This window comes from Ctenocephalides felis, unplaced genomic scaffold (genome assembly GCF_003426905.1).
Source record: "Ctenocephalides felis isolate EL2017-DRISC unplaced genomic scaffold, ASM342690v1 CF-g0.4_SCAFFOLD_03573, whole genome shotgun sequence".
NCBI lineage: Eukaryota > Metazoa > Arthropoda > Insecta > Siphonaptera > Pulicidae > Ctenocephalides > Ctenocephalides felis.
In genome coordinates, this window is record NW_020539727.1 from 13,965,000 (window position 1) to 13,981,658 (window position 16,659).

At 29.7% G+C, this 16,659-nt stretch overlaps 1 protein-coding gene across 1 annotated transcript in view; it reads left to right on the forward strand.

The window, feature by feature from the left end:
• The first annotated feature begins 307 nt into the window (after window positions 1-307).
• The window catches only part of LOC113389568, a 118,880-nt gene continuing 102,528 nt past the window's right edge, over window positions 308-16,659 (forward strand). The window contains exons 1-2 of the mRNA XM_026626588.1: window positions 308-704; window positions 2,546-2,967. Coding sequence (XP_026482373.1) covers window positions 375-704; window positions 2,546-2,967 — 752 coding nt within the window. The 5' untranslated portion in view covers window positions 308-374. The remainder of the gene's footprint in view (window positions 705-2,545; window positions 2,968-16,659) is intronic.

Consider the following 16,659-nt stretch of genomic DNA (forward strand, 5'->3'; position numbering starts at 1 on the left):
TCTATATATTTTATAAATAGTTAAATAATTTTTTATTATTCTGAAAATTATAAAATGTCTATATTACATAACAAACAGTACTACAATGCAACTAATTCATATTATTTTTATTTTCAGATTACCAGCAACCAGTATTTCTAAAAGGGGTCAAAAGCGAAGCAAAAATACGTCCAAAATTCATTTGTGATAAAAAGTGTATGTGATTCATAAAAAATATATTAACCAAACTATACATTAGTGTGATATCGTGAACAAATTGTGATCGTGCTTAGTCAAAATTGTATTTACCTGTGATTCGCATGTCCAACTCACCACCACCAAAAATCCTTCGAGGACCAACCTCGATTTTTACACCTTAAAACATTTTTTCTACCATGTTATCCTACATGCTCCCCGGTGAAGGAAAATCTTCATCCCCTCACCATGTTCACCAGACGATATCAAATCAGCAGAAGTCGAGGCTTCAATTGGACTTAGATACAAATTCTTTGGAATCTGCCCAGAATTCTGCACCTAAAATGACCCCTATTATCAGAACTGTCGAAGTCACAGAAACCAGATATAAGGAATTGAGGCATCCGATTACTGGCCAAGTTTTAGACGCCACCAGAGACCAACATGTCCAGGAGATGGTCTTTAGTGACCCTCAAGTTTTAAGGGATCGACTGGAAAAGACTATGATTAAACAAACCAACAGTGGACAGGTAATAATAGACACATTGTAGGTAGTGCAGTAAACGGAGAGGGAAAAACGGAAAAACCTCTGAATTTTTTTACTGTGCTCCAATTTGCATGAAATTTTGGAATTATGTTCATCTTAACCTCAAGTTTGAAAGTGAAAACAATTGGTGTTTCTCCACCAACCCATTGGGGAATTGCGATCCCTTAATAAAGTAGTGGTGTATGGCATCTTGTCTTGAGGCAAATTGCTGGAACTTCCCGTACCGTAATGAAATATTCGAGAACGATTTCAAATACATTATTACAAATACTGTAACTTTCATTATTTTTGCATTATCTTGTTATATCCGAGCAAATCAAATGTAAATCCTAAATCATAAATCAATTTATCTCCAGAACATTAACAATCATCATTTCATTTCGAATTCAATTTCAAAAAAATAGTTGCCCAATTTACACAAAATTGAAAAAGTGCACAAAATTGGAAAAGTGGGTAAACATTTGCACCAGAGTGGCGCTTAGACTGTGCTTAGCCTGGGTAATTCTTTGAATTTATAATCCAAACTTACAAAAACATTTTACGGAAAATAAAAAAAGATGTAATAATTTTTTATCCTCAAAAGCAATTGTTTTGTTAATACAAGCAGAAAGTTTTTTAGATCATTCAAATCGGACGCTTAGTTCACTCAAAAACTGTCATTTTTTGCACATTTAGCTCTGTATCTTCGAAGTGGCGGGACCTGTCTTTGCCAAAAACTAATCACCTCTTCTCCCAATCATTACAAGTTGAATGTTTTTTAGATCATTCAAATCCGATACTCCGTTCTCTCAAAAACTCGATTTGTATTTTCTGCACTCCTTGCTCCGTATCTCCGTAACGGCTGGACCTGCCTTTGCCAAAAAACTAATTAGCACATTTTCCTATCAATAGGAATCGAATGTTTTTTATCGCAAAAAAATTGTAAATGAAAATTTTTATATATCTTTACGTTTCAAAACCTTCTGAACATTTTGGAATACCTTAGGAAAAATGGATGTTTATGTGTATGTGTATGTTTTTAGAATTATTCAAATCGGACGCTCCGTTCTCTTAAAAACGAAGTTACGGTTTTTGGTACTTTTTGCCCCGTATCTTTGGAACGGCTAGACCTGCCTTCTCCAAAAACTAATCAGCTCGTCTCCTTATCAATACAAATCGAATGTTTTTTTAATTATTCAAATCGCTTCATCCGTGTTCCCGAAATCGTCGACAAAAATTTGTATCCGCACTCACATACATACACGCACACACACACATACATCCCTTTTTTGTAAGGTATGCCAAATGTTCATTTTCGATTTTTTTGCGATTACTATAACTGGCCCTACGGGAAGTTAATAAAAAACGACTTTGCTCTTTCAAATCTTGCTTAATATTATTCCTAGAACACTTCATAAAACACCGATTTATTGAGATTTTTATTGAAATTATTTTGTTCATTACATGATTTTCGTTAAAATGTATATTTTAGGAGATATTTGCAAAAAACGAAGAAAAACGCCAAAAATATGTCAATTTTTAGTGGCCAGTAACGTGAAAAGTATTATTTTTTTTAAAAAAACTATAAGAGACATTTTTGCTTATAATTAGTTCTTCTATCGATTTCCGACTTTATTTTGAAAAAAATGTGATTACACAATTGAGAATGGGTGTCGAAATTGTTTTCACTTTTGAACTTGTGGTCAAGATGAACCTAATTCCAAAATTTCATGTAATTCGGAGCACAGTAAAAAAATTCAGACCCAAAACGCTCCGTTTACTGCACTAATTGGTAATATCCAATAATATAATATTAATATTGTCTATAATTAAATATTTTTCTAGGTACCTTTCGAGAAAACAACCTACACCAAAACCCAAGCATATCCAATCCACCAACAATTTTCCACAAACAATAATAACACATCAGAAAAATCGCCCTACATGCAAATTTCTGGTGTCATAAAACACCAACCGGCTCTGTCAACCAAAAACGAAATAAATCGACAATTTATCTTAAACGAATCGACCAAACAAAGGATTCCAACGAACGCCACTGATTTTCAGAAGATCAATATGTCCAATAACGATAGTTCGATGTCGAATAAGTATTTTAATGATAGTGGTGTCAGTACTGGTGATGAGGAGTCTGGTAGTGCTGCAGGGGGCCCTGCAACCAGCCCTTCGGCGAGTGATACCAGTACGCCACTGGCTCATAATGCTGGGAAGAAGTTGCTGCAGGGACAGGGGAAACCAGGACTTAAGAGGTCAGTAAATAGATTAATAAATTATTATGTAACACCATTGGAGATATTTACTTGTGCATCTGGTTTCTGGGTTGATAAATATTTTAAAATTTTGACTCCAAAATTTATTAGAAAAAAAATCATTGACCTGATTTTTGAAGACTTATTTAGATGATGCATCTAGTTATGCAATAAAGACTTAGTTCACCATTTAGATTCAAAAAAATATTAGATTTTGACTAATTGATCTGATTGGTCAACTAAGATTTTATTTTTCAACATTGATTTTTATAAATATGAAAGAGTTATGTGGAGATTTTTTTTCTCCCTGATTACAGGCTTGGTTTGTTATCATTTAGGAAATATTTTTAGATTTTGATATATTGTTCTGGCTAATTTCAAAATCTAATAGAAGTGTTCAGAAGTTATTTGGACTATTTGTTTTGACTTTGATGAATCTAAACTGTACATACTATTTTAGATGGACCAGGAAGAGTTTCAATATTTCTATAAATTGCTTTTTCTGCCTTCAAAATTTATTAAAAGAGTTGTGTAGAGATTTTTTTGTTAAAAAAAATGGTGTAAATAATATCTGATTTCTAATTTGCATCCTGAACTTAGGATTAATTGATCTGATTCATCAACTAAGATTTTATTTTTCAAAATTGATTTTTATTAATACAGATACAGCTTTTTATGAATGATGCATCTAGTTTTGCATTCAGAAAATATTTCTCGATTCCGAAAAATTGTCTGATTTCAAAATCTAATAGAAGAGTTCAGATGTTATTTGGGAAATTGGTTTTGCCAAATTTTACTTTGATAAATTTAATTTCTCTATTTTAAATGAATCAAGAAAGGTTTCAATATTTCTATAAATAAATTGTTTTAAATTAAAATATTTAAATTGTTCTTACTGACTTCAAAATTTATTGAATATATTTAGCACTTGTGCATCTAGTTTTGAGTTTAAGAAATATTTTGTATCATCTGACTTCAAATTTTGTTGGATGAGGTCATTAGATTGGATTTTTTTTCAAATCTGATTTTAATAAATCTGATTTTTAAAGACTGATTCAGTGTATGCATCTGGTTTTGCAATTTAAAATTTGTTCACGATTTAGATTAATTAACTTCCCGAAGGAGAAGTTTATGTTTTCATCAAAAAATCCGATTCGCTAATTTCATATTTTTTCTACGTTTCAAGCCATTCTGAATCGAATGAGACCAGCATTGGGAAAAAGAATGTGTGTGTGTGTATGTGTGTGAACAGATTTTTTGCCGTAAATCGATGTTTTCTCCGAAACGGCTCGACCGATTTCAAAAATTTAAAAGCCATTCCATGTATCTCGATGAGGACTAGCGTTTCTGAGTTTTGTGCGACGATCGGCCGGGTCGTTTCTTTGTAAATCGCAGAAAAGTGAAAAAAATTTCGTCCTTGTTTTAGCCCGCAAATCTGAATCGATTTTGAAAATTCAAAAATCGTTCGAAAGATATTGGTTGGGAATCGTGCTGATTGGTTTTTGGTAAAGATCGGCCGGGCCGTTTTCTTATAATAAAGTTTAAAAAAAAATTCGACGATTTTTATGATTTTTTTTGACGGTAGATACCATAGTCTTGTAGATCATACTGAAGTATTACGGCCCTTCGGCAAGTCGTTTAATCTTAAAAATTCTTCAAAGTTTGAAATAATTAGTATCGTTCTTTTGGCATTTGTCAAAATTAGACCTTTGATCGACGTTTTCTCAAAAAGGCCTTATCCGATTTCAGAATTTTAAAAGCCATTTGATGTATCTCAATGAGGACTATCGTTTGTCAGATGATCTGTCAAGCCGTTTTTTTGTAATTTAAAAAAACGTGTTAAACTTTTCGTCCACATTTAAGCTCATACTACCGAATCGATTTTAAAAAATCAAAAACTGTTTGAAATATATTAGTTGGGAATGATACTGATTAGTTTTAGGTGAAAATGTACCGAGCCGTTTTCTTGTAATTAACTGTTGAACAAAAAATTTAAGCCGATTTTCATAGAACTTTTTTTGGCGACATATATCATGGTCTTATAGAACTTACTGAAATATTGCGGCCGTTTATACAAGTCGTTTAATTTTAAAAATTCATCAAAGTTTGAGAAAATGAGTAGTTTTTTTGACATTTGTTAAAATTAAAATTAGACAATTTACTTGGTATAACGATACAAGACTTTGTCTTATTGAACATACTAATTCATTAAAGTCCTACGGAAACTGGTTCATTTATAAAAATTATTGATTTTTGAAAATTTGCTTTTAGAAAATACGTCGAGTTAACGCGTTCGTTCGTTTTCAATTATGTATAATAAATCCACTCGGAAAACTTTTAATCGCTCATAAATTAATTTATTTTTTATTGATTAAGTCGATTATTTACACTTATCGGAAAATCCATGTAACTTGCCTCAAGGCAAAATACCAATACCAACTAGTTTAAATATTTAGTTCATTCCACACAAATTAACTATTTAGATCCACATTTGTTTGTATTTTCACGGTTTATCGCATTTTGAGGAGGATTTTCGCTTGAATGGTCCTCTGACAATAAAAGCATTATCATCTGCGTTCTATTAGAGAACAATTTGAATCTGGGCCAAATGCACGATTGTCATTCTATCATATATATATATATATATATATATATATATATATATATATATATTTGTATATAATTGGCCAAATGACAAACAAACTACAGATGAGATGAGAATAATCTGAATAATAGACATTGCTATCAGACTTTAATGTGCTGAAAGCGTTTCCAGACCAAATAGCTTGTGATTTTACTCTAACTTTATTACGATGTATGTCCCCAATGAAGTCCTGAACTACTGAACCGATTTTAAATTTTATTGCCTTTCATGCATTTTTATTCAACTTATAAGCAACATTAAAAATTTTAGTTCATATTCGAAATGTTAGAATTTTGGTTGTGAATTTTAAGAAAACAAAATTGTGGATAGACAGTTGTCAATGTTTGAAGAAAATTTTAAGTTTGAAGAAATTTCTAAAATTAAACTACTTGTCGTAAGGCCGTAATATTTCAGTAAGTTGTATAAGACCATGATATATATCACCAAGAAAACCATAACAATCGGTTTAATTTTTTTTTCAACGGTTAATTACAAGAAAACGGCTCGGTAGATTTTCACCTAAAACTAATCAGTACCATTCCCAACTAATATCTTTCGAACAGTTTTTAATTTTTTAAAATCGATTCGGTAGTATGAGCTTAAATGTGGACGAAAAGTTTAACACATTTTTTCAAATTACAAAGAATCGGCTTGGCAGATAGTCGCAAAGAACTGAAAAACGATAGTCCTCATTGAGATACATCAAATGGTTTTTAAATTTCTGAAATTGGTTTAGGCGTTTTTGAGCAAACGCCGATGAAGGGTCTAATTTTGACAAATGCTAAAAAAACGATACTAATTTTTGCAAACTTTGACGAATTTTTAAAGCTAAATGAGTTATCGTAGGGCCGTAATATTTTAGTATGATCTAGAAGACTATGGTATCTACCGACAAAAAAATCATAAAAATCGGCAAACAAATTTTCAAATTTTTTATTTCATTTGTTTCAGAATGGCTTGAAACGTCGAGAAAACATAAAATTAGCGAATCGGATTTTTTGATGAAATCATAAACTTTACCTTCGGGAAGTTAATAATATATATTATATTATATTTATTCATTTCGACTTGTTTCATACATATTGTCATTAGAGAAAGTTCGAAGACACCATCGATCAATTATTGTCAACCGTCAACAAATTGCACAATTGGCAAATTTATGACTCTATTTCAATTTTTGAACAGAGCAATAAAATAGAGATTGCAAAATATTCCAACAAATTAAAAATTGTCAAACGCCAACTACCAAGCAAATAAATCAAATAATTCCGACATCATTTCCATTTTTTCTATAACCTAATTCCTAGTACTATTTTTGGATCAATTTAGTAATTACCAACCTTGGCCTGTAGTCGTACCATATACAAAGTAATTGGTAGAAAGTCTTTTTACTGCGGCAGTAATTACTAGAAAGTAACAACGGCATATAATAGGAGAAAGAGACAATTTAAATTAGACGCTTTTTTTGTTGACATTTTTTTTTTCAAAGTTTTCGATTTACCTTGGCAGACCTTGCCGGAGGAAGTTGGAAATTAATTAGAAAAAAATTCATTGATAATTGAGTAAAGTCACAGAGCACAATTTCTATACAAATGAATATTTTTTTAAATTTCCAAAGACGTTTAAGTAATTAACTACATTAACTACACTTTAGAGAAGGCAACCCAAACGGTTGTCTCATCTCTATAAATTTATCATAACAATTCATGTAATACTGATGATTTTTTTTGTGTATCAATGCTAAAAGGGCTATTTTCGAATCCAAAATCCAAATATATGTTAAACTAAAGTTTATTTATTGATTGCCATATAAATATTAAACTTCATGGAGTCAATACAAACAGGAGAAATGCCAAACTAGTATTACACACACATTTTCGATCTATTGTATTAATCTTTTGTCTGGCTATTTTTAAAGTTTTGTCATTAATAATTAATTTTTAAAGGCCTACCTAGCCCACTATTACATCATCTATTCTTTGAATAACATTGAATGAGCAATTATATTTTTGGCTACAATTATATTCAATAGCAGGCAATCATAAAATAATTCTAATTTTACCCTAAAGTTCTAAATATATTGAAATATTTATAAACAAACATAATATCGTGAAAATTTTGCAATATTTTATTAGAGCTTTATTAACGTTTATACTTTTTATGCCTTAAAATTTTGAAAAAAACTAGAGCTCAGATTATGAATTAAAAATTAGTTTTTTTTAGAAGGACAGTTAAGGTCTATACTATTACCTGTTTTGGTTTGACGTCAAGTTCTGGGATACCATGTATATATATATATATATATATATATATATATATATATATGTGTGTGTGTGTGTGTATATCTATTCATGATTCATCATGATGATGATGATACACATCAGACAAAAGCAATAAATACAATCATTAATAATTAGAACGATATTCGATAGAAGCCTCTTTAATTCAATTAAAACAATTCCTAACAGACAGACAGACAGACAGAAGTTATTTCAAATGAAAGAGAATTCTTAATGGAAATTTATTGTGATAGACACTGATATTTGTCACGAAATCATTGGTAAAAATAATATTGAAATTGATGCAATCAGTTTTCTTTTTAATTCCTAAGTCACAACAATCTCTTCTAAAATATTTATTACAAAACTGTGGACACAGTGCCAATATTATTTTATCACAATGGTAAATATTTTTACATCAAACATATAATTTTCGCCTACTGGCTCCAATTTGCATTAAAAATCATTTTTTTCTCATTCCTGTTTTTGTATAAAACTTTTGGCAAAAATATAATTGCTCATGATGCTATTTCAATGTAATTCAAAGAATAGATGATGTAATAAGAAAAGTTAATTGCAAACTATTATACAACCTCAAAAAATGTATGAGCAAAGGTTTGGTACAAAAGGTATATTTATATATAATTAATTAGATTATAAATTATAATAACTATATTATAAAATTTACTGGAACACTACCAATTTGCACTTACATTCAAAATAAATAAAATAAAAGACATGTTGCATCATCTTATGTAAAAATTCTACAATGGTCTATAATATTTTAGGATGTTCTTGAACATTGAATTCTAGAATCGTAGAAATATCCTTAAGAAAATTTTTTAACATCTGGTTAGATATTTGCCAAAAAATGGCATTTTGAAAGAAAATCCAAAGGACTAAATTTATATTAAAGACACCTCTATTTTATTTATCTGAAAATCACTATTTTAAATAAATTTTACTTTGAGCAAATATATTATGAAAACCAAAGCAAACTAAATATATTACAACAAATAACATATATCAAACATACAAATATCTGACTATGTTCAGTAAAACTCCCAGCTAATTCGTCATTGTAAGAATTTGTTTTTTTGCTGTTTTCCAAAAATTTGTCTTCAGGTCTTTTGTACCCCATAGTCGGAGTAAATTTAAACGACCAGGAGGCAAACATGTCTTATTTTAATATTAAAGGGATTTTACAAAATAATAGTAATAATACATTATTCTAGCGAAGAAAAATATAAGTTTTATGGGTGCTTTTTTACAAATAAAACACTGTTAATAACCTTGATCTGGTATTTTGCTAAATATATTCATCAGCAGACCTAGAAATTTCGTTTTTTCCTATATCATGCAAAATTCGTGTTTTTTCCACTTTTACAAATTTAGCATCTTACGACAAGTTAAGGGAGTAAACTTATTTGATGATTCGTGAAATTTTTTGTTATAGATTTTATTAATTTCATGTTTGCTTATACATTATTTGGAGAAAGATCTAGTAACTTTTCTTAAGATAAGTTTTCCGGTTTTCTACCTTGTGTTCCGTGTTTTTCTAAAGGAAATATTTGTCCCGGATATACATCTTTTATCTCGGATTGTCCTGGGTTTTCGAAATTGGTATAAATTAAAATCTTTGCAATTACTTGATAATAAAATAACTAACACTCTTAGGGGGCGTCCATTAATCACGTGACGTTTTCAGGGAAATTAGGGTTTGACAAAATCACGAAATATCACTTGAGGGGGGGAGGGATATAGTAAGATAGCACGTGTATTTATATTTTACCAGAATTTAAAAAAAATCCAAACAAACCAAAAAAATTACATTTTGTCTCGTAACTATAAACATACATGATGTTTGTTGGGGGAAATTTTGAATATAACCACGTATTACCAAGGGGGAGAGGAGTCCAAAAATCCTTAAAAAATCGATCACGTGATTCCCGGTTTAGCTTAACTAGAATTTACCGACCTGGTTTTGACTTCAAAAAATATGGTCACCCTAATTAAAAAAAACCTTATGATTAAACTAGTGGTTAAGGCATCGTGCCTTTAAGCAAATTGCTGGAACTTCCCGTATCGTAACGAAATGTTCGAGAAATATTAAATGTTTTCTAAATACTGTACGTTGTCTAATATTCATGAAAATTATATAAACTGAATGTTAAAGTTGAAAATATTTGTTTAAGTATATTAGAACTTAAGTCAGAATTACAATTAAAATCTGAATTATTTTCGATATACAAAAAAATTTTTTAAAAAAATTGAAAAAGAAAATTTGAGACTAACATTTTTTTCTAAAAGCAATTATTTTGTTGAAACTAGCAGAAAGTTCTTTGAATCATTCAAATCTGACGCTTAGTTCTCTCAAAAACTGCCATTTTTTGCATTTTTAGCTCAGTATCTTTGAAATGACAGGACCTGTCTTTGCCAAAAACTAATCACCTGTTCCCCAATCATTACAAATTATACGTTTTTAGATCATTAAAATCGGATACTCCGGTCTCTCAAAAACTCGATTTGTATTTTATGCACTCTTTACAGCGTATCTCTGTAGCGGTTGGACCTGCCTTTGCCAAAAACTAATCGGCACATCTCCCTATCAGTAGGAATCGAATGTCGGAATTAGAGATCGGTTGAATCGTGCGCCCGAACACGTGGACGAAAAAATGCGGACACACAAAACACACACACACACACATCCATTTTTTTTTTGTGGTATGCCAGTAAAATGTTCAGAAACCTTCAAAACGTCGAGAAATGCAAAAATTTTCATTTTTAATTTCCGGCCCATTACTATAACTAATATACGGCAAGTTAATAAAATAAAAATTTTGAACATAAAAAATCTAAATGAAGAAAAAAATCGGAAAGTTATATTTTCAAATACCACCACCCATTGTTAAAAAACCCTCTATTTTGTATATCGGCAAATCACCGCATCGTGAATATATGGTAGGGAATTCATAAAAAATATTTTTTTTCTTTGGTGCCATAAACCCAACATCTTTTCCGTGTATAATACGTGATAACAGCAGTCCTTCCTTCCTTTTTTTGCCGCAGGCAGGCATCCTCCTTCTCTTCTCCTAACAAAAAGGCTCCTCGTCCGAGAGTATCGATCCATTTTCATACATGACCTTCCTCAGTTGACTTTTACTTAGGACCGAGAAACTGACTGTTTAGCGTCGAAATGAAGAACGGATACGTTTTTCATAAAAATAATATTTTACAAATTTTATTGGTTATTACTAGTTATTGCAAAGAGGATGATGTGGCTTTACAATAGGTGCCAACATGCCCGATTCGCATACCAAAAAATAACTAGTTGGTATTGGTATTTTGCCATGAGGCAAGTTACATGAACTTCCCGATATGTGTAATAAGTCGATTAATAATCAATGAAAAATAAATTGATTTATGAGTGATTAAAAGTATTCCAAGTGGATTTATTACACATAATTGAAAGCGAACGGACACGTTAACTCGGAGTATTTTCTAGAAGCAAATTTTTAAAAATCAATAATTTTCATAATTGAACCAGTTTCCGTAGGACTTTAACGGTTTAGTATGTTCATTAAGACCAAGTACTCCATCATTATACCAAGTAAATCGTCTAATTTGAATTTAACAAATATCAAAAAACTACTCATTTTCTCAAATTTTGATGAATTTTTAAAATTAAACTACTTATCGTGAAGCGGTAATATTTCAGTAAGTTCTATAAGACCATGATATATATCGCCAAAAAAAATTCCATAAAATTCGACTCAATTTTCTTTTTCAACAACGAATTACCAGAAAACGGCTCGGTAGATTTTCACCTAAAACTAATCAGTATCATTCTCAACTAATTCTTTCGAACAGTTTTTGATTTTTTAAAATCGATTCGGTAGAATGAGCTTAAATGCGGAAGAAAAGTTTAACACTTTTTTCCAAATTTCATCTATGAAAGGTTCAATTTTGACAAATACCAAAAAAACGATACCAATTTTTACAAACTTTGACAAATTTTTAAAGCTAAACGAGTTGTCGTAAGGCCGTAATATTTTAGTATGATCTAGAAGAATACGGTATCTACAGTCAAAAAAATTATAATAAAAATCGTTGAAAAAAACATTTTCAACAATTTATTACAAGAAAACGACCCATCCGATCTCTATCAAGAACTAATCAGCACGATTCCCAACCAATGTCTTTCGAACGGTTTTTGAATTTTCAAAATCGATTCAGAACTGCGGGCTAAAACGTAGACGAAAATTTTTTCATATCTCTGCTATTTATAAAGAAACGGCTTGGCTGATCGCCGCGCAAAATTAATAAATGCTAGCCCCCATAGCTTTTAAATTTTTGAAATCGGTCCAGCCATTTTTGAGAAAACGTCGATTTACGGCAAAAAATCTGTTCACACACATATACACACACACACTTTTTCCTTAAATTTAGTCTGATTCGATTCAGAATGGCTTGAAACGTCGAGAAAACATAAAATTAGCGAATCGGATTTTTTTTATGAAAACATAAACTTCTCCTTCGGGAAGTTAATTATCTCTCTGACAAAGATGTTGAATTTCTCAAAAACGGCAGCTCCGATTTCAAAAATTTAAAAGTTTTTTGGTATGCTTGGAGAAGGACTAAAGTTCGTCAGTTTTGCACGACGATCAGCTTAGCCGTTTCTTTGAAATTAGCAAAAAAGTGAAAAAAAATTGTCCACGTTTTAGCCCGTAATCCTGAATCGATTTTAAAAATTTAAAACCCGTTCGAAAGATATTATTTAGGAATCGTGGACAAATATCGGCCGAGACGTTTCTTCATAATTAACAATTAAAAATAAAATTTAGTCTTAACGAAGTTTGAAAAAACATTATAGCCAAAAGTCGCTTTTGTGATATGAAGAGTCAAACATTAAAAAGAGTCAATTCCAAAAATAACATTGACCAAAATATAAACCAGAAAAACCATTTTCTTTTATTTAATTTTTTTTAATAATTTAAATAAGTATCGTACAAATCATTTCTACTACTCACTCCATAGAAAAAATGAAAGAAAGAGGTCACTTTCATATTAACCTTTGTTCATCACCTCAGAGCATTTCTCCCTACGCCTTTAATACGACCTTTGAATCATATAAAAGATACATATAAAAATAAATCTCAACTATAACTGTATAATAAAATGTTAATAAGGTCATCTTGGAATCTAAACTTTAGAGATAGGAGAAAAAATTAGGATCGAACTCGGTGATCCTTAATCACCATAAAAAAATTGATACCTCAAATTGATGAAGTATAAACAAAAGTTACTTAAGAGCTATTGCTTACATTAAAATGTTTAAGAAATGGTTAGAAGTAAAATTATTAGTTTTTTGAATTACCAATTGTTAGCAAAAATCTTTAGCAAAGAATACCAAAAAATCCCTAGAAAGTGATCTAAATTTTTGATCTGTCCATTTTTCTTGGCATATAATTTGTCAAGTCACACCATTTACCAGCAGCATTATTATTTATTTATTATTATTTTCTTTAAGATGATTCATTTACGAAAAGACCTACGATGTCTCGTCTTAAATTCCGTTATCCATAATGGCACCATAAAATTTATATATATATATATATATATATATATATATATATATATAATTAGCGATAAAATATACCAGGAAGCATTACGTAACAGTACATATGCGTTGATAATTTGTAAAAAGCAACAAGAAATAGATAAATCTGCACTGACTGATATAAATTAATCCGATTAACCAGTCAACTACTACTCAACTACATTATGGTAAATGGTAAATCTGGTTTCGAAAATGGAAGTAACTGGTAACTGCAGTAGTAAATTAACTAAGATTCATTAAAAATGGCAAAATATTTAATTACGAAAAAACGGTCATTTTTTGATCAATTTTTTCTCTTGTGCCAATATTCTAAGAAATGATAATAATGAAAAAACTTTTGCTTTTGGTTCGTTATTTTATTAAAATCTAATTAGATATAAATATATTCAATGTCGTTAGTTCAAAGTTAGTTTTATATAAACAAGATTGTAGTATGTGTATAATATACTTAAATAAAACGTCGATGTTGTCTTAGCCATGTATTTTTAACAACTATATTTTACATAGTAATAAAGAATAAAATTAAAAGCTCAAAATGGCAGGTCAAAAACCCTCCTACCAGATTTTGGTTATTTGTAAAGCATACCGTTAGATGGCGACATAATTAATTATATTTTATCCATATTCCCGCCCGATACGCAAGCATCCGTAATTACATAAATTTGTAAAGTTTATTAAAGAATACAACCCTAAGATATATTAAGATATAACCTATGAATTGCGAAAAGAAATGACATGACATAACCTAGACAATATAATAATATGTGACATGAGTTGTTAAGCCTAGTATGCATTAGCAATAAAGATAATAATATAATATAATATGATAACAGTATAAGGTACAGAATTGTAAATGAATATTGACTTATAGATAGACTACAAACTAAATCTAACATGATATACTAAAAGATCTCTAAGAGGAAATTTTCATCCTAAGGATAAGTATCATAAATTTTTTAATCCCTATTACTAAATATTTATATGAACAGTATGTTTGCTCCAACACTATGATATCTATTACCTTTCTACTAAAAACAAAACGTTTGAATAAATGTTACATCTTTTTTTGTTGTTCTTGATTGTAACCGTGTACTTTAACTGCATTTCTTTTTATAAAAAAACTTATATATATATATGTATATATATATATATATATATATATATATATATATATATATAATTATAAATATCTGGCACGTCTGACCCTAATTGCATCTAAAATAGTAGAGAAGAAGCATTTTACTTTTACGACTTGAAATTACATTCAAAAAGTGTGTCACAATTTACTCACTTTTTGAGTTAACGAGCAAGTTTTGTAATTTGTGCGAATTATTAAAATACAAAAAGAACAACCAGGTTGAAGTCATAATTAAAATAGTGAAGAAATTGTCGCAGTATGTATACTTACTCGTCATTGCTGCAATAATAAAAAAATTACTATTACAGTATTTGTAATAATAAATTTATCTCCTAGAGATAGGACAATTATTTAGGTTGATTTTTATAAAAACAACCGCGTTTTTAAGAAATCAGCACAACAGCTCTTTGCGTTTTGAAAATAGTTTTTCATATGTTTATAAAAAAATCACTTTGTCGATAACTAAATACTTTGAAATTAGATTTAGATCTATGTTTTAGGTTTACCTGTTTGATTTCCAATCAGGGCGAGGTAAAAATATTTGCTCGCATGCTATTATTCTTCGGGCTTTATCAACACGTGATATCGTGAGGGCATGAAAAGGCATTTTATATGGTCACGTGTGTATAAAACTAACCACTTTTCCACATACATACATACATACATACATACATACATACTTACATACTTACATACATACATACATACATACATATATAATACTATTCCTATAATATGTCTATGTTTAGCTTTCCGAGAACTCTCATAAATGGGTCAAACATGGCAATCGATCGGCGAAGCAAATGTTAGTGGGTTCAACCCATTTTGTCTAATGCAACAACCCGATATAATAGCCGACAACGAATTTAATATAATGAATTAATAATTTTCTTGGTAATGGTGTATAATTGATTAGTTGTAAAATTTTGGGTATTTTGTATCTTGTACGGATTTGCTTGATAAATAAACATTTCAAAATTACATCATACTTAGTACAAATCTTGATTTGATGAACAATGCCTGAATCAGAAGAATATTTTATACTGTTCCTTGAAAATATTAAAACAAATTAAACATTTGCGCCGTGTAATAAACGTAAGTTTATTGATTAGAAATTATTTCTTTGTTATTCGTAGTTTCTATAAATCTTTGAAGTTATTGAAATGGAAAATATTTTTAGGCAAGACAGATATTACAACTGTTCAAAGAATGAGGTTATATCGCCAGAAAAAGTAAAAAAATACAAGTAGTCAATGAATGTATGTTAATTTTAATTACAAGAAGTTCTTCAAACACAATTATTACATGATGAGTGAAGTTGCGAAAACAATATTTGTTTAGGCGTTGTTTAACATAATCCACTGTGTGAATGAATATTATAGAATTTATCAATCAACAATTACTTCATTTTTCTAATGAAGGTTCATTTCTAAATGCTAATTACAATGACAAACCGATCATGTCATATTTGATGTATGACTTTAATTACTAAATATTATACATATTTTTAATGCTATCATAAATATATAATTTATAATTTCTCTTTTATAAATGTGTATAATGGTTGACACTAATAAATGTGTGCATCACGAGTGTCACCATATTACTAATAAACATTATTCAAAATTGTTATTTGATGTTTTTATTTTTACTTAACTTTAATTTGCTACTTTGTAATATGTTTTGCTTCAATCGCGCGTGATCCTTACGCGCACTCTTTTTTTTAAATATTCTATACTTATATTTACCATTTAGTCAAAAATAATCATCCCCAAAAATCCCTAAGAAATCGATCACGTGATTAATAGACGCCTCCTAGGGTTTTAGATTTAGATGCATATTAGAAACTGAAATATGTGTTATATAATTGCATCTGCCAAAAAGTATCTTATATTATTTTAATTTCTAGCACATCTCAGCTGCCCTTCGGCAATAATAATGTAGACGTTACATTTTTTGTATATTCTAATATTATCTAGGCTCATAATTTCTACTAAATTCAAATTTCAAG